This window comes from Myotis nattereri (assembly GCF_964212035.1).
Source record: "Myotis nattereri genome assembly, chromosome: 3".
In the NCBI taxonomy this organism is placed as follows: domain Eukaryota; kingdom Metazoa; phylum Chordata; class Mammalia; order Chiroptera; family Vespertilionidae; genus Myotis; species Myotis nattereri.
The window spans coordinates 211,893,383-211,916,324 of NC_138077.1; the positions used below are offsets into that span (position 1 = coordinate 211,893,383).

At 53.5% G+C, this 22,942-nt stretch overlaps 1 protein-coding gene across 1 annotated transcript; it reads right to left on the bottom strand.

Annotated features, from left to right (window-relative positions):
* Window positions 1–214: 214 nt before the first annotated feature.
* On the bottom strand, window positions 215–16,602 carry CA6 (carbonic anhydrase 6). Its single transcript, XM_081087055.1, has 8 exons — window positions 15,978–16,602; window positions 13,108–13,287; window positions 11,126–11,274; window positions 10,577–10,669; window positions 6,893–6,962; window positions 5,407–5,564; window positions 3,105–3,228; window positions 215–646 (listed from the first exon to the last, which is right to left on the bottom strand). Exons 1-8 carry the CDS (start codon window positions 16,045–16,047, stop codon window positions 540–542), a joined length of 951 nt encoding a protein of 316 aa, XP_080943181.1. The 5' UTR covers window positions 16,048–16,602; the 3' UTR covers window positions 215–539.
* Window positions 16,603–22,942: the final 6,340 nt, after the last annotated feature.

A 22,942-nucleotide genomic window follows, 5' to 3' on the forward strand; every position in this document is an offset into this window, starting at 1 on the left:
TTGGCTACAAAAAAAAGGTGAAATTTTGAAATGTTAGAAGATTCTAGATCTTCTTCATTCTTTCTTTTGTTTTATTTTTTTTCTCTCTTTTTACAGAAGCAATGCTTATTTATCAAAAAGTATAATCTAAGCCACTTAGAAAAGGATCGTTTAAATCCTTGGTGTGGAACCTTCCAGATCTCTGTATATTCATACACACACATACACTCACACACACATTTCCAAAGTCATTTATTGCATCTAAATGCTACAGGGACGTGGGAGCGGGTTTATCGTTTAGAAAGATCAGCGTGCAGGATTCGACAGGAGGCTAGCCAGCCCTTTCATTCCTGTTCCAGCCCATTCCCACCGGGGGTCTGCCTCACATCCCTCCTCAAACTTTTCTGCCATCTCACTGCCTGAGGGGGGGGGGGGCGGGGGGTGGTCTCGGGGTTCTCATCAGAAATCAGCACGGGTGCTCCAGGGGGCGTGGTGCGGCCGGACCAGGTGGCGTCCCGGGGCGGGCGTGGGCTCTTCCTGCCCCACCTCACCCTGCAAGCTCAAAAGAATATGGCTCTTCTCTTCACTTTCTTCGCTTTCTTCTCAGATCTCAGCAGGTCATCGAGCTTACCGTCGATCTTGCGCAGGTAGGACTGGAGCTCAGAGCCTGTAAAAAGAAGAGGGGCCCCCATGAACCCGGAGAGCGGGAGAGCCAGACGCCCTTCCCCACACGTGAGCTCAGGGCAGTGTGTGCGGTGCCTCCGAAGGCCCGCGTGTCCATCCGATTGGCTTCCCGCATCTCCACTGGGTGTGAATCCAGGCTGGCGAGCTGCCGGTCTGCCAGGGGTGACATGTCGAAGGCGGGTCTATACTCTCACGCCTCAGCTTCTCCTGTGGTGCCCAGTGGCCCTTCCTCTCCTTAGGGTGCGGAAGTGTTTCCCGATCCATTGCCCGCGGTCTGTGTTTGACCAGCGTCTTGCTTGGGAACAGCCCTTGGCTCTCAGGTCCTTCCTCACTGAGGGCTGGTCATGCTATGGAACTGTGAGATGCAGAACTAGGGGATAGCCATGGGCCGCCCAACCGGCTTGACCGGGGACAATCACGACTACACAGAAGGAGGGCCTGCTGCCACCCCCCTGCACCCTCATCAGCAAAGGCGGGCCACCACTGGTCCGTCCAGGGCGGGTGTGGGAGGAAGCCCTCTTACTGTCTCCCGGGAGTCACGGGAACCATCCCAGGCAACGAGGCTCAGAAGGGCCACAGTGGACCTCCAGGCAAACAGCGACGGGGAGTGCTGGGCCTAAGAGGTCCCGGTATCGGGGACACCTGAGCCCCTCGTGAGGGTACATTGGAGTGACATCCCTGCCCCTGCCAAGTAGACAGAGCATTTGCGATGTGGCCTATGGTGAACTGTACAGTCTGTCCCTGTGGCAGGAATAGTGTGGCCCTGGCCAGGTGGCCTAGCTGGTTGGAGCATCATCCCGTGCATCAAATGGTTGCAGGTTCAATTCCTGTTCCGGGCACATCCCTAGGTTGCAGGTTTGAGCCCTGGTCAGGGTGCATATAGGAGGCAACCAATTGATGTTTCTCTCTCCACCTTCCTCTCCCTCTAAAATCAATAAAAACATATACTCAGGTGAAGATGGAAAAAAAAATAGTGTTAATTTTGATTTGGGGAACCTGGCAAAATTAGAACAAGGAGACGGATTGAACCTGAGCTCCCCGTGGCTGGCCCACGAGCAACTGGACCTGTTTAGGAAGATGCCAGCATTTTGAAAAAGGAAGCGTTACTGCTAATATCGCCTAGAGCAGTGGTCGCCAACCGGTGGTCCGTGAGGTCTGAAAGGTTGGCGACCGCTGGTCTGTAGTATAATATGGGGAAACTAGAGGCCGGGTGCATGAAAATTCATGCACTGGAGTCGGGGTCCTCCAGCCGGCCTGCCCCCTCTCACAGTCCGGGAGCCCTCAGGGGCGGGAGGCGACCCAGTGATCAAGGGAAGGCGATGCCCCCATCACACCTCTGCTGCTGCCAGTGCAGTATAATATGGGGAAATTATCATTACAGCTGGCATCATTATTTTTTCTCTTAGTATCATATTGGAGGAGCAAACTGATGCGAAGGAAATCAATAAATGAACCAAGAAGGAAAGATGGGGAGAAAAGCATATTTTGAGGGAAGGGGGGGGGCGCTAGGTACGGAGACTTAAAAATCTTAAAAGAGACAGGTAAAGATGGGGTGATATTGATTGGAAACCAATTCCATTGTGTTAGAGCAGGGGTCCTCAAACTATGGCCCGCGGGCCACATGCAAATACAAATATTGTATTTGTTCCCATTTTGTTTTTTTTACTTCAAAATAAGATATGTGCAGTGTGCATAGGAATTTGTTCATAGTTTTTTTTAAAAACTATAGTCCGGCCCTCCAACGGTCTGAGGGACAGTGAACTGGCCCCCTGTTTAAAAAGTTTGAGGACCCCTGTGTTAGAGGATGTAAAGGTGTCAGGAATGGTAGATAGAAATAGATTGTAGAGACAGAGCAGACAAACATAAAGATGGGAGAACTGCAGAGTATTTATATTCTTACAACCACAGAACCGAAGTCGGAGCTTGACCCAGTGGGTTAGCGATTCGGGGGGAGTCGGACGGCCTCCACCTACACCCAGCACCCCGGTGTCAGGGCTTGATCCCCAAGAAAATGTGGCTAACAGTGTGGCCCACCCTACCTTGAGGGAGTGTGTAGGAGGAGCTGAGATGGCTTGGGCTACAGGCTAAGATGACAGTGTGTGGGGAATGACTTAGGATGGGTTACACAAGGTTAACCTCGACGTACACTCTTACGGGAGTGTCTGCATATTGCGGACATCTTGCTTCTCCTACTGTCTGCGGCCAGGGCCAGGCAGGGAGTAAAGCATACAGCCGCCATCCTCATCGCCATCCTCATCGCTGCCTGGACTAGGAAAATGAGTCGCCCCCTTTGCCACGCCCGGTTCAAGTGGGCCCATCTGGGCCTCCTGCTGCTTAGCTGACTCTCCTCCCTGCTCGGTTGCCAGAAGAGAGAGGCCCACCAGAGACCGAGGGAAACAGCGGTCCACAGATTGCAAAGAATAACTGAGAGTTGATCTTACGATAATTAGAGTGGTCCTCGAAGTTGGCTTCCACCACTCTGCCGTTCAGGGGCTGGGCATTGCGGTACACATTGCGGATGGTCTCGTCCTGGTGACCCAGTAAGGAATTCTCTAGCTTCCCAATCTGTAGGCAACAGGAAGTGATTAGGGAGAGGTAGAGACACATGGTGATTTGAAAGAGTTTCATTAGAAATGGGACTCAGTCTCAGACTTGTGTAACGCTGATAAAGCAGGTGTGAGATCTCAAGCCCAGAGGAAGTTCTGGGTGCTACCTGGCAGGCACAGGACATGCATCCATTTATTCTTCCAAAAATCTCTTTTAATCACTTTCTGCGAGTACTTGTTCAACAGTAGAAAGGGGAGAAGGACGTAAACAGAGACATGCCAAGCAGCAAGCTCGATGTTTGTTTTCCTGAAAATATCTGTATCTCATCTACATCCTTGAAAGGCATTTTTGCTGCGTGTGTAATTCTAGATCAGCTGTTTATTTCTCTTGGTGCTTTGAAAAGATGATTTCACTGCTTTCTGACTCTCACTGCTGCTGCGTGGAATCAACTGTCAGTGTAATCCTGCTCTTTTAACTTTCCCTCTCTGGCTGATGTTTAAATTGTTTTCTTTGTCTTTGATTTTTTTGTGATTTCACTCTGATATGTTTAGTGTGTGTGTGTGTGTGTGTGTGTGTGTGTGTGTTTTAAAATTGACATTGAGCCCTAGCTGGTTTGGCTCAGTGGATAGAGTGTCGGCCTGAAGACTGAAGGGTCCCAGGTTTGATTCCGGTCAAAGGCACATGCCCAGGTTGCGGGCTTAATCCCCAGTGGGGAGTGTGTAGGAGACAGCCAATCAATGATTCTCTCTCAATATTTCTCTCTCTCTCTCTCCGTCTTCTCTGAAATCAATAAAAATATATTTTAAAAAAATTTTTTTTTAAATAAAATTTACATGGACTCATTGGGCTAACTGAATATATGACTTTGTGTCTTTCAACCCTTCTGAAAATTTGTCAGCCAATATTCCTCAAATTGTACCTCTTCTCTATGCTACCTCCCTCCTCCTAGAGTTTCAACTTGATATTGGTTAGATTTTCCCACTGTATTCTCTGTCTCTCTACTTCTTTTTCACCCCTTTTCCTCTTTGTGTTTCATTTTAGATAATTTTCTCAGCTCTGCTAGTAAATGCATTCACTCTGTTCTTACTGTCTTTTCAACTCTAGAAATTATATTTTCAAGTCTCTGTGGTCATTTTTATACTTTTTGTTCTTTTGTCATATTTAAAACTCATATTAAACATGCTTATACCTATTATGCAGCTTTACATATATAAACATTCTTATTTTACGTTAACTGATCATTTTGCTCTCTGAAACTTGTGTAGGTCTATTTCTGCTAACGCTCACTCACAGTGTCTTTTTCCTTGTGTATTTTGTGATTTTGTTTCTAATTAAGCTCATTTCTGGTAACTTTGTGGAAATTCTTCAATATAGGGATTTAAGGTGCACTTTTCCAGGGATAATTTACATTTGATTCTATAGGGTGTCCCAACATTCACGCAAGATTTGCAATTGAATTGAATTGCAAATCTTGCGTGAATGTTGGGACACCCTGTATTAGGTATCTGGGGCACTTCCAACTTCTGGTTGGCAACATTTTTGTGTACGGGTATAGGTATGGGTCTCCTTGAATATGGGTCTCTCCACCTTTCCTGGAGCAGGGAAATGAAGAGCTTAAGAAAAAGAAATATTTTTTCCTGAGGAAGAATATCACCCGAAAAGAAGTGTCCGCTGGGCTTGGCACCCTCGGTCCCCCTGCCCTTCCTTTAGCTCAGCATGCCTCTCTGTGCCTGTGCCCTGCTGGGGGACAGATGACGCTCCGGCGCTTCTCAGAGGGCTCCAGGGATTTTCGGTGGCAAAGACCTACATGTGACGCTGTCCGTCACAGAGCCATTGGTGAAGTCAGAACGCAAGCCCCCTGAGGATGGCATTTTGCACTTCAGGGGCCGACAGCAGCGCCTCTGAGAGTAGCGCCCAGTGAGAATTTGCCTTCACTGTGCAGCTCCCTCCTCTGGCCCGGGTCAGGCCTGTCCCTTTTCTGCAGGAGCTATGGCTCCTTGGGTTCTGTGATGCCTGTTTGGCCGCCTCTGCCACAGCACCGGTGAGATCACCCTGCCAACAAAGGGCGGCCCAGCAGCCCTGTCCATGGACACACCACCGGAGCCCGGGAGGTGGCCCCGTGTGGGGTTTGGGGGAGCACCCTTGTTAGCCAGGCAGTCCAAAGGGGAGCCCTGGGTGAAGGGCTCCACGCGGTACCTGAGCCCTGGAGAGCTGCACGAAGTCGGCCAGCAGGAACCAGCGCACGTTCTCCGTGCAGGGCGGGGTGGTGAGGGAGCCCGCGTAGGTGTAGTAGAAGCGGAGGTTTGCGGGCAGCATGTCCTGGAGGTCCAGGCTGCTCAGAACGGTGTTTTGTCCTAACGGAGGGGACCACAGATGAAGAACGTTAGGGCCTGCTGCAGCCCCTCGAGGGGACGCTCGGCTCAGAGCTCGCCTCCTGCAAACTCCTGACCCACACGGAGCGGCACCGGCTGACTCCGGGGAAACACCTCCCCAGCGTCCTGCTTCCTGGAAGGATGAGGAGCAAAGACCCGGGGGAGACCCCTCAGCTACCTCCTCCTGGCCAGTTCTCCGTCCCGAAGGCGCCTCCTCCTCTGTAACAAGGGAATGGTCAGCAGGGGTGCTGTGGGGGGAGGGGCATGTGTTTGTAAAGTGCTGGCATGGACCGGCATGCAGACATGCGTGTGACCTATCATCAGCATCACTGTGTGGGCTGAGACCAGGGCAGAGGATTTCGGGAGAGAAGAGGAAGTGTGAGGTGATCCTTTTGGAGAGGGGGACAGCCAAGGCCCGGAGGAGTCGTCTAAGATTTCTACGGCGGCTTCAGGCCTGTTCACATTTGTAGCTACGAATAACAATAATCCCCATGCATGTCCGTTTCCACCCAGCCATCTGCTGCCGTGGCTGCAGGCTGGGGTTGGTCTGGGCTTTGGCAGGTGAGCTTGTGGAGGATGGGGGGGGGGGGGGGGAGTGGGTGCGAGGGCGAGGAGGGCGTTTGTCGGAGCGAAGGCCCTGGAATCTGCGAGGTACAGAGAGAGGAAAGGCACGAGGCTGACTCGTGGTGAGAGCCAGGAGGCCCATGGGCGGGAGGTCAGGAGGCCGGGCGGAGGGGCGAGAACAGAAGTGGCCAAAGTGAGATGCGCAAAGCCAAGCCCTCAAAGCGGAAGTGGGTATTGATTGCTCAAGGTCCAGGGTTGGCCCTGGGAGTAGGTGACCCCTCTGACCTGAACTGGCCTCCCGGAGGCAGAGGGCGGGAAGTCCAGCCCCCAGTCTGCGTGTCCCCCACGATGATGAGGGGCTGCCGTCTAGAGACTGGTCTCAGCTCGCCACCGAGGGGGACCCTTCTCTCTAGGGACCAGGATCGATCACCTCCCAGCTGGGGCCAGGGTGGCGGAGGCGGGGGGGAGCACTTAAGTGAAGATAGCGCTGGCCATCCAGGGGTCCCGGTTGTGGGAGGGACAGGTAGGTTATGGACAGGCTCTCAGCGGGTTCGAGGCCTGAGCCAACAGCAGGAATGACCGGAAAAGGAGACCTCGCCCAGGGAGGGTGCTCACCCTTCACGGGGCTCATCTGCCACCCTCCCCATCAGAGCCACCCTTCCCTGCCCGCGCCCCCTGCCCCCCCCCCCCCACCATACACTCATTCCTCCCCGCTCCTCCCTCCTGCCGCTGTTGGCCTCCCTTACCTAAATACCTGACGTCTTCCAAGTGAGAAAGGAAGTTGCTGTAATACGAATTTTCCGCATAGTCCTTGACCTGCAGGGCAAACAGAGCAATGACCTCAGTGGGGAGAGACTGGCCCTGTCCCCTCTGGCCCACCTGCCGGTCCCCTGGCTGGTTGGGCAGAGCCGTGAGGGCTGAGAGGGGGCACCTTCTGGCATCCCAGTCTCTTCCAGGCAGACGAGCTCTGAAGCATTTTGGCAGCTTCATGGGAAGGCCCAGAAGTCGCTGTCGGAATATCCCAGGGACCCCGCCAGCCCTGGCTGCTCCGCCCTGCCCCCCGCCGGGGCCTCTTCCGCTTTTGAATGAGTGTTGACTTTCTTAAAGTCAGAAAAGTTGCTTTGGGTGAAAAATGCCTATTTTCAATAGTTCTTTCCAGTCAATGGGGTTGAGCCACTTCTTCTTGCACCGCGTATAAATCCAGGTTTCTGGAATTTATAACTGCCTCTTGCTGTTTGCTTTCTAAATGTGCCGTGTCTTTTTCTGTCCCTCTGTTCCACCTTCTGTGTTCAACAAATGCTTCCAGTGCACCATGGAACCACGTTTAGTTATTTTCTTAGTGGTTGCTGTAGCGATTACAATATACAACTTAACTTAGGTTGATACTAACTTCCAGTAAAATAATAGCAACTTTCGTCCTAGCTTGTTTGGCTCAGTAGATAGAGCATCAGCTTGTGGACTGAAGGGTCCTGGGTTTGATTCCCGTCAAGGGCACATGCCTGGATTGTGGCTTCAATCCCCAGTATGGGGTGTGCAGGAGGCAGCTGATCAATGATTCTTTCTCATCATTGATGTTTCTATCTCTCTCTCTCTCTCCCTTCCTCTCTGAAATCAATAAAAAAATATTTTTAAAAACTATAATAATAAATAAATATAGCAACTTTCCTCCAGTGTAGCTCCATTTCTTCCCCATCATTTGTCATCTATAATTACACCTACATATATTATAAACCCAACAACAATACAGTGGCATTATTATTGCTTTAAGCTATTTTGGGGGGCGGGGGGGGGGGGTTGAGACCAAAAAATATAGTTTCTGTAGATGCTCTTTTGTCTGTACGCACTGATCTACTATTTCTGGCCTCTGCATTGCTTTCTGTGGATCTGAGTTACTGTCTGGTGTCATTTTCTTTCGGCCCAAGGATTTCCTTTCATACTTATAAGAATGTCTGCTAGCAATTATCTCGGTTTTTGTTTATCTGGGAATGTCTTTATTTCACCTCATTTTTGAAGAGTGGTTTAGGATATGGCTTCCTGGTTGACTGTCATTCCACTGCCTTCTGATGACTTGTTTCTAATGAGATGTCAGCCGTTAATTGTACTGCCAGTCTGTATATATAACAAATTCTTTTTCTCTTGTTGCTTTCAGCAGTTTGACTTTGATGTGTCTGGGTGTTTATCCGATGTGGGGTTTGTTGAGTTTCTTTGGCTGGTAAATTAATGTTTTTCATCAAATTTGGAGAAATTTTGGCCATTGTTTCTTCAACTTTTTTTCTGCCACTTTCTCTGTCTCCTTCCCTTCTGGGACTCCCATTATATGTATGTTGGGACATGTGGTCCTGCCCCATGAATTTGTTTTTCTTCAATCTTTTCTCTTTGGTCTTCAAGATGAATAATTTATTTGTTCTGTCTTCAAATGCACAAATTCTTTTGCTGCCTCATCTGCTTTGAGCTCTTGTGAATTTTTTCATTTTGTTCATTATACTTTTCAGCTCTAGACTTTCCATTTGGTGCATTTTTTACTGCTTCTGTTTATCTGTTGAGACTTCCCTTTTGGGATCATTGTCATATTTTCCTTTAATTATTTGATAGCTGTTCTAAAGTACTGACTGTTAAATCACTCTCCGTCCACTCAGCATTCGTTCTATTGACTGCTTTCTCTTCTCTAAAATATGGATCACACTTTCCAATTTCTTTGCATGCCCAACTTTTTGGGTTGAAAACTGGACATTTTAGATAATGCATAAGAGCAAATATGAATTCTGATTTTTAAAAATTGTGCTGAGGGTGTGTTTTTTGTTTGTTTGTATGTCTGTTTAATAAGTTGCCTTGGCTTTATTGCATGATACGTCTCCCCAGCAGTATGTAGCAGTGGATGTCTTTGCTCTGTTTTTTTGGTGTTTCATTCTGTGTGGTTTTCTTTTTTTCCTAAAAAAAACAGGAAGGTATTCTCTCCCAGTTCTGGAGGCCAGACATCAGAAATCGCGGTGCCCTGATGGCCATGCTCCCTCTGAAGGCTGCACGGGAGACGCCTCTTGGCCTCTTCCAGCTCCTGGGTGTTATAAGCAACCCTTGGTGTCCCTCGGCTAACAGCTGCCTCACTCCAGTCTGCACTCCCGTTGTCACATGGCCCTCTTCCCTCCACATCCGCGTGTGTCTGTCTCTGTTCAGTTCTTAAATATTGGTTTTATTTTTTAGCCTGAATTCCTAGGGGCCGCTGAGGGTCAGTGGAGCTGTGGTCAGTCAAGGCTCTGAGCAGAGGTCATGCTAAATGCCCTGAGCCCTTAGATCTCACTCGCTGCTGCTGGAGCTGGGTGAGGGTCGAGAAGCACGAAGCCCAGCCAGTTCTCACGCTGGCCCCAGCATTTGCTCCCACCTCTTGGGAAGCTTACAGTCCCTCTGTGACTCTCATTCCCAGGACATCTTCCATCAATTTCTGATCGCTCTGCCCTTGCCACTCACCCCAACTGGGACTGCTCCGCAGGCTGTCAGAGCTGCGAGTTTTCTCCGTTTTCTGTCTTTTCTTTCAAATTTGCTACTTATACTGACAGCCATCGCCCCCTCCCCGCCACAACCATGAGTTTTCAGCTTATATCCCAAATCCAGTCAGCCCCCTGCCCCAAGCAGTGCAGCTGCTGGCGTTCCTGTCCAGCCCCCCTGGTAAGCCACCTTGCTACCGAGTTAGCGGTGGGGATGGGAAGTCCACCGGCTACCACTGCTCTTGCTCAAAATTCTAGCTCAGCCAGTGTGGCCCAGTGTTTGAGCTTCGAACTATGAACCAGGAGGTCACGGTTCGATCCCCAGTCGGGGCACATGCCCGGTTGTGGGCTGGGTCCCTGGTGTGGGCGTGCAGGAGGCAGTCGATCTATGGTTCTCTCTCATCACTGATGGCTTCTATCTCTCTCTCCCTCTCCCTTCCTCTCTGAAATCAATCAATATATATATAAATATTCTAGCTACTTTTCACAAGTAAATGCCTCCGTGTGTTGTCTGCCTTTGGTCTGTTTCCAGAGCACTGATATGGTTGCTTGTGACCATTTTATCCAACTTAATACTTGTTTGGGGGGGGGGGGCGGGGACCGGATTCAGCGCTACTCCTTGCCACAGAGCCCAAAGTCCCACACCCCCCGCCCCCCGACTTCCTTAGACACTCAGAGGTGTTGCCTGCACCTGGCGGCCGCCGGCCTCCCCTTACCCTCCACCTGGCTGAGGTTCAGTCAGCACCCCGTGATCCCAGCTCTCTGAAGTCACCTTGTCCAAGGTCCCCGAGTTTGATGACACAGAAGGAAAAGGGTAAACCTTCCCCGAGTCAGCTTGTCCAAGGGCTGGGAGCTCAGAAACGGGGAGCAGGGACAGGAAGGAGACCCCCGTCCACACTGAACGCCCGTGTGGACGCCGATCTGCGCCCGCCCACGCGGGGTTGCGCCTACCTCGATGAGGGCTGCCAGCACGGCCAGGCCGTCGGGAGCATTCTTGGCTATGTCGTAGCTTTCATACTTGGAATTGTAGTGAACGACGTGAATCTGGGGGAGCAAGACAAGGGGGGTCAGGGGCCGTTCAGGCAGACTCCGAAGGCTTCAGGTTTGCAGGAAGGAGGAAAGCAAAGAGGCTCCACCGAGGCCTCAGACTGTCCCACACAAACAACGCCGCCCTCCGCCGCCCTCCGTCTAGGCCCTTCTGTCAAGTCCAGAAAGTTCAGCCTGGCCGGTTCTGCTCAGTGGTTAGAACATTGGCCCAAGGACGGCAGGGTCTCGGGTTCGATTCCAGTCAAGAGCACAAACCTGGGTTGCAGGCTTGATCCCTGGCCCTGGTTGGGCCCTCTGCAGGAGGCAACCCATCGATGCGTCTCGCTCACACCGATGTTTCTCTCTCTCTCACCCTCCCTTTCACTCTGAAATCAATAAAAGTATATTAAAAGGAGAAAAGAAGGGTGACTGTGGGGTTTGAGGGAGGCGGGCCTGGCGGGACGCTCACGGTACCTCAGCCGCATATCTGCGCCCGTCGATGGTGTGCTCGGAGCCGCTGATCTCTAAGGCCGCGCCGCCCCAGTGGAAGTGCATCTGCACGGCGATGTACTCGGTGCCCTCGGCCGTGGTCATGCGCATGGTGGGGGGCAGGCTGATCTGCACTGGAAGAGAAAACGGGGACGGGGTCGGGGGGCAGCCAGGGGTGCAGGCGGCCGATGGGCCAGGCCTCCCGGGGAGGCAGCCTGGCTAGCGTGCCGCGAGCAGGGCCACCTGAAGGGCATGGAGCATGCTGAAAACACAGCCATTCTACAGAGTAGCCAGATCATCGTGGAAGCTGAACTGTACGACTCTTCCAAAATACGTGAGAGAAATCTGAGTCACTGAGTCACGTGCGTGAGCTGTGCGTGTATTCTGGTTGACAAGCTGAGGGGACCCCAGCCGCCGGGACGTTCTGCAAACGCAGAGCGTGGATGTTACATGGTCTGGTCCAGACTTCCGACGGGGGGCCGCCCACACCCCGCTCTTCCTGCCGACCTCCACCCCTTTCTTGGAGGGAAGGGAACGCAGGGCTTCTCTTAAACCTCTGAGAAACCCTGGGCCTCCTGTGGGCACTGTGAGCGAATCAGACTCCAGAGAGAAAAGGAGGAAATCAGGCAGGGGCACAGATCAGGGAGCAAAACCAGCGGGGCTGTGGCTTCGGCAGCATGGCCACCGCACCTGGGTTTGCCCCTGTCACCTGGGTTTGCCCCTGTCACCTGGGTTTGCCTCTGTCGCCTGGGTTTGCCCCTGTCGCCTGGGTATGCCCCTGTCACCTGGGTTTGCCCCTGTCACCTGGGTGTGCCCCTGTCACCTGGGTTTGCCTCTATCGCCTGGGTTTGCCTCTGTCGCCTGGGTTTGCCTCTATCGCCTGGGTTTGCCTCTGTCGCCTGGGTTTGCCTCTGTCGCCTGGGTTTGCCTCTATCGCCTGGGTTTGCCTCTGTCGCCTGGGTTTGCCTCTGTCGCCTGGGTTTGCCTCTATCGCCTGGGTTTGCCTCTGTCGCCTGGGTTTGCCTCTGTCGCCTGGGTTTGCCTCTATCGCCTGGGTTTGCCTCTGTCGCCTGGGTTTGCCTCTGTCGCCTGGGTTTGCCTCTATCGCCTGGGTTTGCCTCCATCGCCTGGGTTTGCCCCTGTCACCTGGGTTTGCCTCTGTCGCCTGGGTTTGCCTCTGTCGCCTGGGTTTGCCCCTGTCGCCTGGGTTTGCCCCTGTCACCTGGGTTTGCCCCTGTCACCTGGGTTTGCCCCTGTCACCTGGGTTTGCCTCTGTCGCCTGGGTTTGCCTCTGTCGCCTGGGTTTGCCCCTGTCGCCTGGGTTTGCCCCTGTCGCCTGGGTTTGCCCCTGTCGCCTGGGTTTGCCTCTGTCGCCTGGGTTTGCCCCTGTCGCCTGGGTTTGCCTCTATCGCCTGGGTTTGCCTCTGTCGCCTGGGTTTGCCTCTGTCGCCTGGGTTTGCCTCTGTCGCCTGGGTTTGCCTCTGTCGCCTGGGTTTGCCTCTGTCGCCTGGGTTTGCCTCTATCGCCTGGGTTTGCCTCTGTCGCCTGGGTTTGCCTCTGTCGCCTGGGTTTGCCTCTGTCGCCTGGGTTTGCCTCTATCGCCTGGGTTTGCCTCTATCGCCTGGGTTTGCCTCTGTCGCCTGAGTTTGCCCCTGTCACCTGGGTTTGCCCCTGTCGCCTGGGTTTGCCTCTGTCACCTGGGTTTGCCTCTGGCTGGTCTGAGTGGGCACAGGAGCGGCTGGCAGGGACTGAGGGAGCAGCGGGGACGGAAGCTCAGAACAGGCCGCACACCTTCGGAAGAGCCTCCTCACTTCAGGGCCCAACACCGGTCCCCCTCCAGGCTGTGCTCTGGAGCAGCGGTCGCCAGGTGGTCCGCACCATGGAGGGTCCGAGACGTTCGAAAGGTTGGCGACCGCTGCTCTCGATGCCCTGCGGCCACCCTGGTAGGAGCCTCACCCTCCCCTCACCTGTGTGGCCGTTGTTGGTCATGAAGAAGTCGCCGCCCTGCGCCTCGTAGCCGGTCAGGTTCAGCGCCTTCAGGGAGGGGTTGTACCGCACCTTCTTCCTCTGCACGTCGATGGGCGACTGTCTGTCCCCCCCGCAGGTGGGGTACTCCTCGTGCCAGTGTGTCTCATCGTTCGGCCCCTCTGAGGCGGGAGAGAGCAAAGGGGAGCACAGGTCAGGGCCCTCCCTGGGGCGCCCCAGTTAGGGCAAAGGTCAGAGCCTGCCACTCACAGCAGAGCCTGCCCAGCCGGGGCCCCCAGTGGCCAGCAGGATGCCAGGGTCAAGGCCAGGCTGCCTTGTAGAAAGCAGACCCAGGGCCTCAGAAGGGGGTGGGAGGGGCATCTGAACCCACTTGAGGGGCCTCGGCGTCTGGGCTTCCCTATGGCAGCGCCTGCCCTGCAGACACGACTCGGGGTATGTGTGTGTATGTGTGTTTAATGTATTTTTTAATTGATTTTTACAGAAAGGAAGGGAGAACATCAATGAGAGACAAGCATCGATCAGCTGCCTCCTGCATGACCCCTACTGGGGATCAAGCCCACAACCCAGGTACATGCCCTTGACCGGAATCGAACCTGGGACCCTTCAGTCCGCAGGTCGATGCTCTATCCACTGAGCCAAACCGGCTAGGGCACAACTTGGTGTTTTGAAAACAGTGGTGACTACACAGCCTCGGTTTCCCTCTGAAGGGCGGGCAGCTGATAAGTGCGTTAGGGGCTCCTTGGGCTTGGGCATCACTGAGCCCAGGACCTCCTGCGAACGGAGAGCATGGATTTTCCCGTTTCCTTGGATGCCACCATGTCCTACCCAACCCCCACCCCTGAGAGTGACACGGCCCCCACGCCCGCCGGCAGGACCTCCCACCTGCTTCCTGGCCCCAGGCCTTCCACCTGGTTCCCGATCCCTAAAGACCAGGTATGGACTCGGGGCAAGAAGGGAAGCATCGATTCAAAGATGAGCAAATAACTGGTTAAAACATATCAGAGCAGCCCCGCCCGCATGGCTCAGTGGTTGAGCACCGACCTATGAACCAGGAGGTCACAGTTCAATTCCCCGTCAGGGCACATGCCCGGGCTGTGGGCTCCATCCCCAGTGTGGGACGTGCAGGAGGCAGCCGATCAATGATTCTCTCTCATGACTGATGTTTCTATCTTTCTCTTCCTTCCTCTCTGAAATCAATAAATATATATATCAAAGTAAGGAAATGTATCTCTCCCAGCCACCGTGGGGAGAGCGATGACCTCAGAACAGCTGTGGGTCCTGGTCTCACCCCCCTGTGCCTGTGGGTCCAAGTCCCGCCCCCCACCCCCACTCCCCAGGGGCCCAGATGCGTGAAAAGAGCACAGTTTGTGTTAAGGGGGACTTTGACCAGGAACTTGAGCAGCTTCTTGGCTTTGCAACAGAAAGTCCATACTGCGCTTCTCTACGTGATGTCCAGACCAGGTTTAAACAATTCTCTCCGGGAGGCAGATGTGCAGTTCAAGATGAAAGGCCCTGGCCCAGGCCCCTGCCAGCACTGGGGGGAGAGGGGGGGGTTGCAGGGCTCAATATTCCGGGAGGCCCTGGCAGTAGCTGCCCCAGTCCTCCGGGCCCTTGGTGGCTGTCTGCAGGCCACAGCCCCACAGCCGGGCTGTTGGCATTCCCTCTCTCCCTTGCCCTCCCAGCGGGGCCATGGCCTCATGGGTTCCTTAGCCCAGTACCCAGAGGCCAGGGCTGGCCGGCTGCCCCGAAGCTGTACCCCCTGGGTCTCCCTGCAGCGTCCCTAGTCCCGCTGCCCGTAGCCTAACGGGACATGGGTGCCTCCCGTGCCTCCCGTGCCTCCCGTGTCGGGGGTGGGCTGTGCAGAGGGGGCCCCACACCGTGTCTGCTCCTGGTCCTGCATCGGCCAGTGGCCCCGACAGGATGCCTCGGGGCAGCTCAGGAAAGACGGGGCGGGAGGCAGGCACTCTGGGCACTGCCACGGGCAGGGGTGTTTCGCGTCCAAGCCCCACAGACACGGTCTCCCTCTCCTTGGCTCCCATGGGGCTAAATGCCAGGGGCTTTCATTTCACAGGTAACAGTCGGGGTTCAGTCAAGTGTAGATTCCAGTGTCAACAGGGTCCTGGCGACCGAGGGCGGGCAGCTGGGGGCCCCCAGAGGCCTGGGTGCCCGGGTCCTCGGCCGTCAGGATGTTCTGGGGCGGCCTCGTCTCGTGAGACAGCCGAGAAGAGCGCTCCCGGGCCCTGGAGGCTGCGGGCAGGCAGCCCTTGGTTTCTTGTGTGTGTTTTTTTAAATCCTCACCAGAAGATATGTTTTTATTGGTTTTAGAGAGAGAGGAAGGGAGGGAGGGAGGAAAGAACATTGATGTAAGAGAGAAACAGTTATTGGTCGCCTTCCATACACACCCCAACTGGGGGTCGAACCCGCAACCTAGGTGTGTGCCCTGACCAGCAATCGAACCCACAGCCTTTGGTGTACAGGACAATGCTCCAACCCCCTGAGCCACCCGGCCAGGCCAGCGGGCAGCCCTTTGTGACAACTTTGTTTCCCACTCACAGGCCAAGAAAGCAAAGGACAGGGCCCAGGCTCCCGGGCCAGCCGGGGGCAGGAACGTGTCCGAGCCCAAGAGCGGCAGGTGAGCCGGGGCCTGGGAAGGGCGAGCCAGTCCCTTTCCCTGCATCGCGGCTTCAGGACGGTGCGTCCTCCTCACCCCGAGCCCTGCAGCCGGCGCAGGGCGGGCCCCAGCGGAGGGCACACATGATCCCGTGTGGGGAGCTCCCACGCCTGAAATGCCAGGCTTCCCCGGGGTCCTCAGGAGGGCCATGGGGCCCCCGAGCCCTGGGGTGGGGCTCACCTGTGTACGTCCAGTCCTGATGGGCCAGGGCTCCCAGGAGGAGCAGGGGCAGGCTGATGAGAGTCCTCATGGCGCGGCAGGTCCGGAATCAGGGCCGGTTCAGGGACGCTCTCCTTTTAAAAGCTCAGAGACCCGCTGTAAGTCACAATTTTCCACGTCTGGCTGGTTGGTCCAGCCTCGGGGGCACCTCCCACCTTGGCCCTTCTGGCGCGCTCACATGACGGGCAGTGTGCACCTGGCCTCCATCGCGCTGCCATGGCCAGGCAGCCTATGGGTTTGGCTGTTCCGTGTCCTGACTTGGGAAAACTCACGTGAAGGCCACACAGGGCGGCCTTTGTGGACGGGGACACCCGGGAGGGGAGGCCCAGGGCAGGGAGGGGCTTCCCAGGAACAGAGCTGCTTCCGCGCCTCGCTCCTGGCCAACAGCGCTCTGGGGCCCGGCCAGGGGCCTGGCAGGGCCATCGCCAGGGCCTGCACACCCTTGCCAGGTCCCGCCTGGCATTTCCTGTGTCTCGGCAATTGTCACCAGCCACCGCTGCTGACGTCAGCTGCCCTCAGCCAGGTACCTCGGGACACGATCTGCCCCCACGCGTGGGCCTGGGATGGAGACTGGCAATGGAGGCTGTCGTGTCTTCGCCTCCCTCTGAATTCAGCGGCGAACCCTGAAACCCCCGCTCAGGAGCACGTCCCTGGGCGTGCCTCCAGGCCACCGAGCTGCTGGGACACATGTGTCCCCATGAAATGCCTTTGTTCCGACAACTGGGGTGAGCTCCGTCTCACCCAAAGCAATGGAACATGTCAGAGCAATGTCTAGCCGAGCGTCAGCGAAGGGTGGCCTCACCTCCTGCGTCCGCTGGGGTCAACAGCCCTTGAACTGAGCCCACAGAGAGCCTTTTGATTGGTACCTGCTGACCGGCCAGCACTTCGCATGCCCTTCAGAGAGGACACAGGCCTAGGGCAGCGCTCCTGGGGGTGCTTGTGCCCTGGCCCATACGACAGACCGCCTATTCCAGAGCACAGAGCGAGGCCCCAGCCTCGTCCGTCTCACCGCCAGCTCTCCCCCACGCCCCAGTCCAGGGATGCCCAGAGGGCAACATGGCATGTGAGTTCAGCCAGGTGAAGGGCATGGAGAAGGGCAAGGACGCTGAAGCCAGACAGACGGTGCTCAGATCCCTGCCGGCCGCTCACCAGCTGTGGGACTTGTGGCAAGTGACTCACCACCGCCCCCCCCCGCCCCCCCCCCCCCCCCCGTGCTTGCGTTTCCCAGGATTTGGGGATGTACCTCCCTCCCGGGGATTAACACAGATGTGTGTGTTGTTCTCAGAGCGGCAGCTGGGACAAATGGCATTTTCATCTACTCGGACCCCTCATCCTACGGAGAAAGGATGTGGTTTATCATTGTCGCCCAGTCTGTTAGTGAGGGAACCAGAGGCAAAAATGAAGGACTCCTCCAACCCACGGAGCTCTTGTCCCCATTTGCCGGGGTGAGAACCCCACTCTGCAGTCTTAGTGACGAGTCACACCCTGCCCGCTGGGCCCGGCCCTGCCGAAGGGCCGCCTTGCAGATCCCGTGAGATCCCGTCTCTGCTGAGGACGGCGAGGACGGGCCCTTAGCCTTTAGGCAGGCCAAGGGTCCCACTGGCAGGAAACACAGTGGCGCTCACTAGTGCAGGATGGGGTCGGGTGCTGCACAGGCGGGAGAGAGGCGGGGCCGCGGGAGGGAGAGGATGCTGGAGCAGGTGCTCCGAGAGAGGAGGGCTCCAGGAGCGGGCCCCGCACAGGCCTGCGCTGGGGAGAGGGCGAGTGTCCATTGCCCATGGCTCCTGCCTCTGTCCCCCACAGAGACCCGCTGTCCTGCGGGTCACGCTCCGGGAAGCCTGGGGAGCCCTGGTGCCTTCACTGCCCCCCAACAGTCCTCAGTTCCTGTGTGAGTCTCTTATTGTAGCAGCCCCACCGTGGAGCCCATGGCAACCTATTCGTCCAGGCTTTGCCCTGGGGTCTCCAGTCCTTGGCACCAGCCTACGCGGCTGGTCATCTGGCTCATGGGTGATGAGGATCAGTAATTAAGCTCATTAATCAATCAGACCAGCCAGGCCCACTGCTGATGAGGGAACATGACTAAAGGAAGAGGGTCCCCTCGTCTCCTGTGTCACCCACTCCAAGGACATCAGCCACAGTCAGGCAGCGTCACCCTTGTCGCCTTCTTTCTAACTCACTGTCGTCTTTGGCCCTAATACTTTCCAGGAACTGGAGTTTCCTTGTATTTGTTTGTTGCAGTTGGGGGTTTGGGTCTTGTTGTTTTAGTGTCACACTAGACTCTGGACTGGCTTCTCCTGCCTTCATCCAACCACGTCTCCAGGGCAGGAAGGTCGTGTCTTAGTCTGAACCCTATCAGGGAGATGGGCTGACATTTTCAGCACAACATAGCATCATCACGAGAAAGAAGCTTTTGTTCTTCCTGGTGCCACCACAGCGCCATGACGAAGGCCCGCGGAGGCAAAGAAAGAGAAGGAGCAGGGGGACGTGGTGAGCCCAGGTGAGCAGGGAGGCACTGTCAGCCAAGGTAAACGGAAGCCCAGGGACAGGGAGGGGTGCCGGGAGCCGGTCCATCCTTGCTGTTTCAAGGGACCTGGCATATATGGCATACTGTTCTTAATATGTTTGCTCACCTTCTTGGCACTGTGTTTTAACCAAGGTCACCTCTCCAAGAAAGGTTGTTTCCCCAGGTAGGGATTTTCCCCTGAAGTTAGGGAGGGAATAAAACCCCTTAATTAAGTGCCAGGCGGGTAATTAATCACTTTAACTACGAACAATCATGCTTAAGCTACATAATCTTTACTCCCTGGAATGGAGATAAGAAACGCCCTAACCTTTGGAATAGAGATTGATAGGATTGGAATCAACTGGTATAAATACAGATGTAAGAAGACAGAGAGAGAGACAGAACCTAGGCACAGAACCTACACAGAACGTTCTCTAGAGACAGAAGAACTTCGCTGGAGAGAACATGGCAAAAGATCCTGGACAGAACCTGGCTACAGAACTTGGCTGGAAAACCTAGACAGAACCTGGCTACAGAACCTGGCTGGAGAACCTGGAGAACCTGGCTGGAGAACCTAGCAAGAGAACATGGACACAGAACCTGGCTGGAGATCCTAACCAGAACTTCGCTGGAGATCCTGACCAGAACTTGGCTAGAGATCCTGGCTAGGCTGCTGATCAACTGAACGCTGTCTCCGTGTCATTCCTTCTTCGCCGACTCCATCCTCACCTTTGGGGTTGGACCAGCCCAGGTGCGCCGGGGCCCAGGTTGGTGCAGGCCTGGCCTGGAGGATGAGTCTGGCTCCAGAAGACTGTGTACATTTGGTCTATAAGTAACACAGATGGGACATTGTTCTGTTTCATTCAAGAGTTTCGGCTCTGGAATCGTAAAAACAAGTCATCCTGGACAGGCAACTTCTCTAGATGGTTAAAGGCTCAGTTCTACCTGAGCAGCAAGACGTTTCGTCCATTTTGGATTAAAACTTCTAAAACATATCACACTCTTCCCTGCTTTTCTTAAAAAGATAAATGTAATTAAACTTAATGACCGAGGCCCCATTAGTATGAAAATTATTACCCTGCATTGTAATATCTAGATGCCCACAGGGCCTATAGCTGTATATGGCTGTACTCCCCACATGAAAGGACCCCTAACTTATTGGTTTTTATTTCCTATATCTGATATGGGGGGGGGAGGGGCAGTCAGCTAGCTTATTCAGTTGTTAAAGCAATGTACACCTACGCTCCTAGGCCAGTGGTCGGCAAACTCATTAGTCAACAGAGCCAAATATCAACAGTACAATTATTGAAATTTCTTTTGAGAGCCAAATTTTTTAAACTTAAACTATATAGGTAGGTACACTGCTATTAACTTAATTAGGGTACTCCTAAGGCTTAGGAAGAGCCACACTCAAGGGGCCAAAGAGCTGTATGTGGCTCGCAAGCCGCAGTTTGCCAACCACGGTCTACTCTAGGTGATATTCACACTATAAACCTCCATGGCCCATCAGATGGGAAATGGGACTCCGTGCCAGAGCAGGTCTGCGAGCCCCGGCCTGCCAGAAGTCAGCCCTGAAGTTGGGGGGCTGGGGGCAGATTGAGGGACTCGGGCAGGGCTGGGCCGCAGGGGCACCTGAAGAGACCAGCGTGTTCAGCGCATTTATCTTATTTTATTTTTTTAATTAAATCTTTATTGTTTAGATTATTACAGTTGTTCCTCTTTTTTCCCCCCATAGCTCCCCTCTACCCGGTTCCCACTCCACCCTCTGCCCTTACCGCCCCCCCCACTGTCCTCATACTTAGGTGTACGATTTTTGTCCAGTCTCTTCCTGCACACCCCACACCCCTTTCCCCCTGAGTATAGTCAGTCCACTCCCTTTCTATGCCCCTGATTCTATTATATTCACCAGTTTATTCTGTTCATCAGATTATTTATTCACTTGATTTTTAGATTCACTTGTTGATAGATATGTATTTGTTGTTCATAATTTGTATCTTTACCTTTTTCTTCTTCTTCCTCTTCTTAAAGGATACCTTTCAGCATTTCATATAATACTGGTTTGGTGGTGATGAACTCCTTTAGCTTTTCCTTATCTGTGAAGCTCTTTATCTGACCTTCAATTCTGAATGATAGCTTTGCTGGGTAAAGTAATCTTGGTTGTAGGTTCTTGATATTCATCACTTTGAATATTTCTTGCCACTCCCTTCTGGCCTGCATAGTTTCTGTTAAGAAATCAGCTGACAGTCATATGGGTACTTCCTTGTAGATAACTGTCTTTCTCTTGCTGCTTTTAAGATTCTCTCTTTGTCTTTTGCTCTTGGAATTTTAATTATGATGTGTCTTGGTGTGGTCCGCTTTGGATTCCTTTGGTTTGGGGTTTTCTGGGCTTCCTGGACTTGTAAGTCTATTTTTTTCACCAGGTAGGGGAAGTTTTCTGTCATTATTTCTTCAAATAGGTTTTCATTATCTTGCTCTCTCTCTCTTCTTCTGGCACCCCCATAATTCGGATGTTAGTATGCTTGAAGTTGTCCCAAGGCTCCTTACTCTAGCTTCATATTTTTGGATTCTTTTTTCTTTTTGTTTTTCCAGTTGGGTGTTTTTTGCTTCTTCGTATTTCAAATCTTTGACTTGATTCTTGCGATCCTCTAGTCTGCTGTTGGGAGTCTGTATAATATTCTTTATTTCAGTCAGTGTATGCTTAATTTCTAGTTGGTCCTTTTCCATAACCTCAAGGGTCTCACTAGATTTCTTGAGGGTCTCACTACATTTATTGGTGGTCTCACCAGACTTTTTGAAGGTCTTACTAAATTTATCGGCTGTTTCTAGAAAATTCTTGAAAAACCTTATAAGTGTGGTTTTGAACTCTATATCCTGTAGTTTGCTTTCCTCCATTTCTGTCATTTGTGACCTGTTTCTTTGTCTCCACATTTTTTATGCTTCCCTGTGTTGATAGAGTGGCTTTCTGTGCTAGATGTCCTATAGGGCCCAGTGGCTCAGCCTCCCCAATTACCTGCGGTGGACACTCTTGGTGCACCCCCTTTGTGGGCTTTGTGCACAGTCTTGTTGTAGTTAAGCTTTGATTGCTGTAAGTATCACTGGGAAGAATTGACCTCCAGGCCAATTGGCTGTGAGAATCAGCTGTGCCTGCAGTGGGAGAACTTCTGTGCTGGAGACACCCTTCTGGGGAAAGACTTGCTTCAGTGGGGCTTTGATGCTCACTGAGTCTGCCCCTGAGTGTCCCTTACGGATCTGAGGAGTTGTAATCTGGATGGTCCCACTCTGACCACTGGGTACACTGGCTCTTGGATCTCTAAGGAAGTGCTACTTTAGCCTCTTCCTGAGGCTACCCAGCAGGAGCTATGGAGAGATCTGCAGATTCCCCTTCCTTGTTTGGGGTTTGGAGATGCCCAGATGAGGCCCAGCTGTGAAGCAATGCAAGCTGCTGTGGGGCCTTGGGCCTTCTTTTGTAAGTTCTGGGTCTCTCTGACCCAGCTGCAGTTTGTTAGGTAATTTTCAGATTGCAAAAGGCCAAGCCTTTCATATGCAAAAGCCTCTGCACACAGCTTGGGTGGGGCGGGGTCTCAGGGAATCAACAGGGCAGAGCAAACAGCTATGGCTGCTCCTCAGTCCTACCCTAAGAGGCCCCGTGTCTCAGTGTCCCGGTAATCGCTGCAAGCACCTCTGAGAAAGCCGCCCTCAAGTTCCGACCGATGCCAGACAGTCCAGTTTCTCCCCGAATGAGTCTGGGTCCCCAGAGACTCGCCCGGAACTGGAGTTCAGAGCAGTCGAGAGCTTGAGACTCCCGATTGAAAAAGACAACTGTGTCCTCAATTGCCAGCCCTTTCCACATGCACCTCCGTACCTCTGCACTTTACTTCCGCACCTCCTCTGAGTCTCAGTGTGCTTTTCTCTTTCCTTCTAGTTGTAGAATTTCCACTCAGCCAGCCTTCCTGTGGTTCTGGATGATGTCCATTTTGTCTTTTAGTTGTATTTTTGAAGCGGTTGTGTGAGGCAGCAATTTCCAGTGTTTACCTATGTCGCCATCTTGGTTTCCTCCCTCAGCGCATTGTTTATAGTCAGCATTGCAATGTCAGCTGCTGGCTGCAGTCTATTAGGGTTGTCTGTCTGCCTCTCTTCACCTCCTGGCTTCTTATTTGCTGTATTTTTATCTGTTTGTCCAGAAATCCGATGACTCTACTTCTTAGACTAGAGCTACATGCACAAGGAGAGTGGACAGAGGGGAAACTGAGGGTCCGGCGGCTGTACTAAAACCAAAGCACAAGGGTGACCTTAGCAGCTCGGCGATGTGAGTCAACTCCCTGGTCTCTCCCCTAAGAGTTACAACAAGTTACAACTATAATCCCACAAGAATTCCCTGCGCGACACACAAGCATGCCCAAGAGATCAGCGCTCCGGGACACCT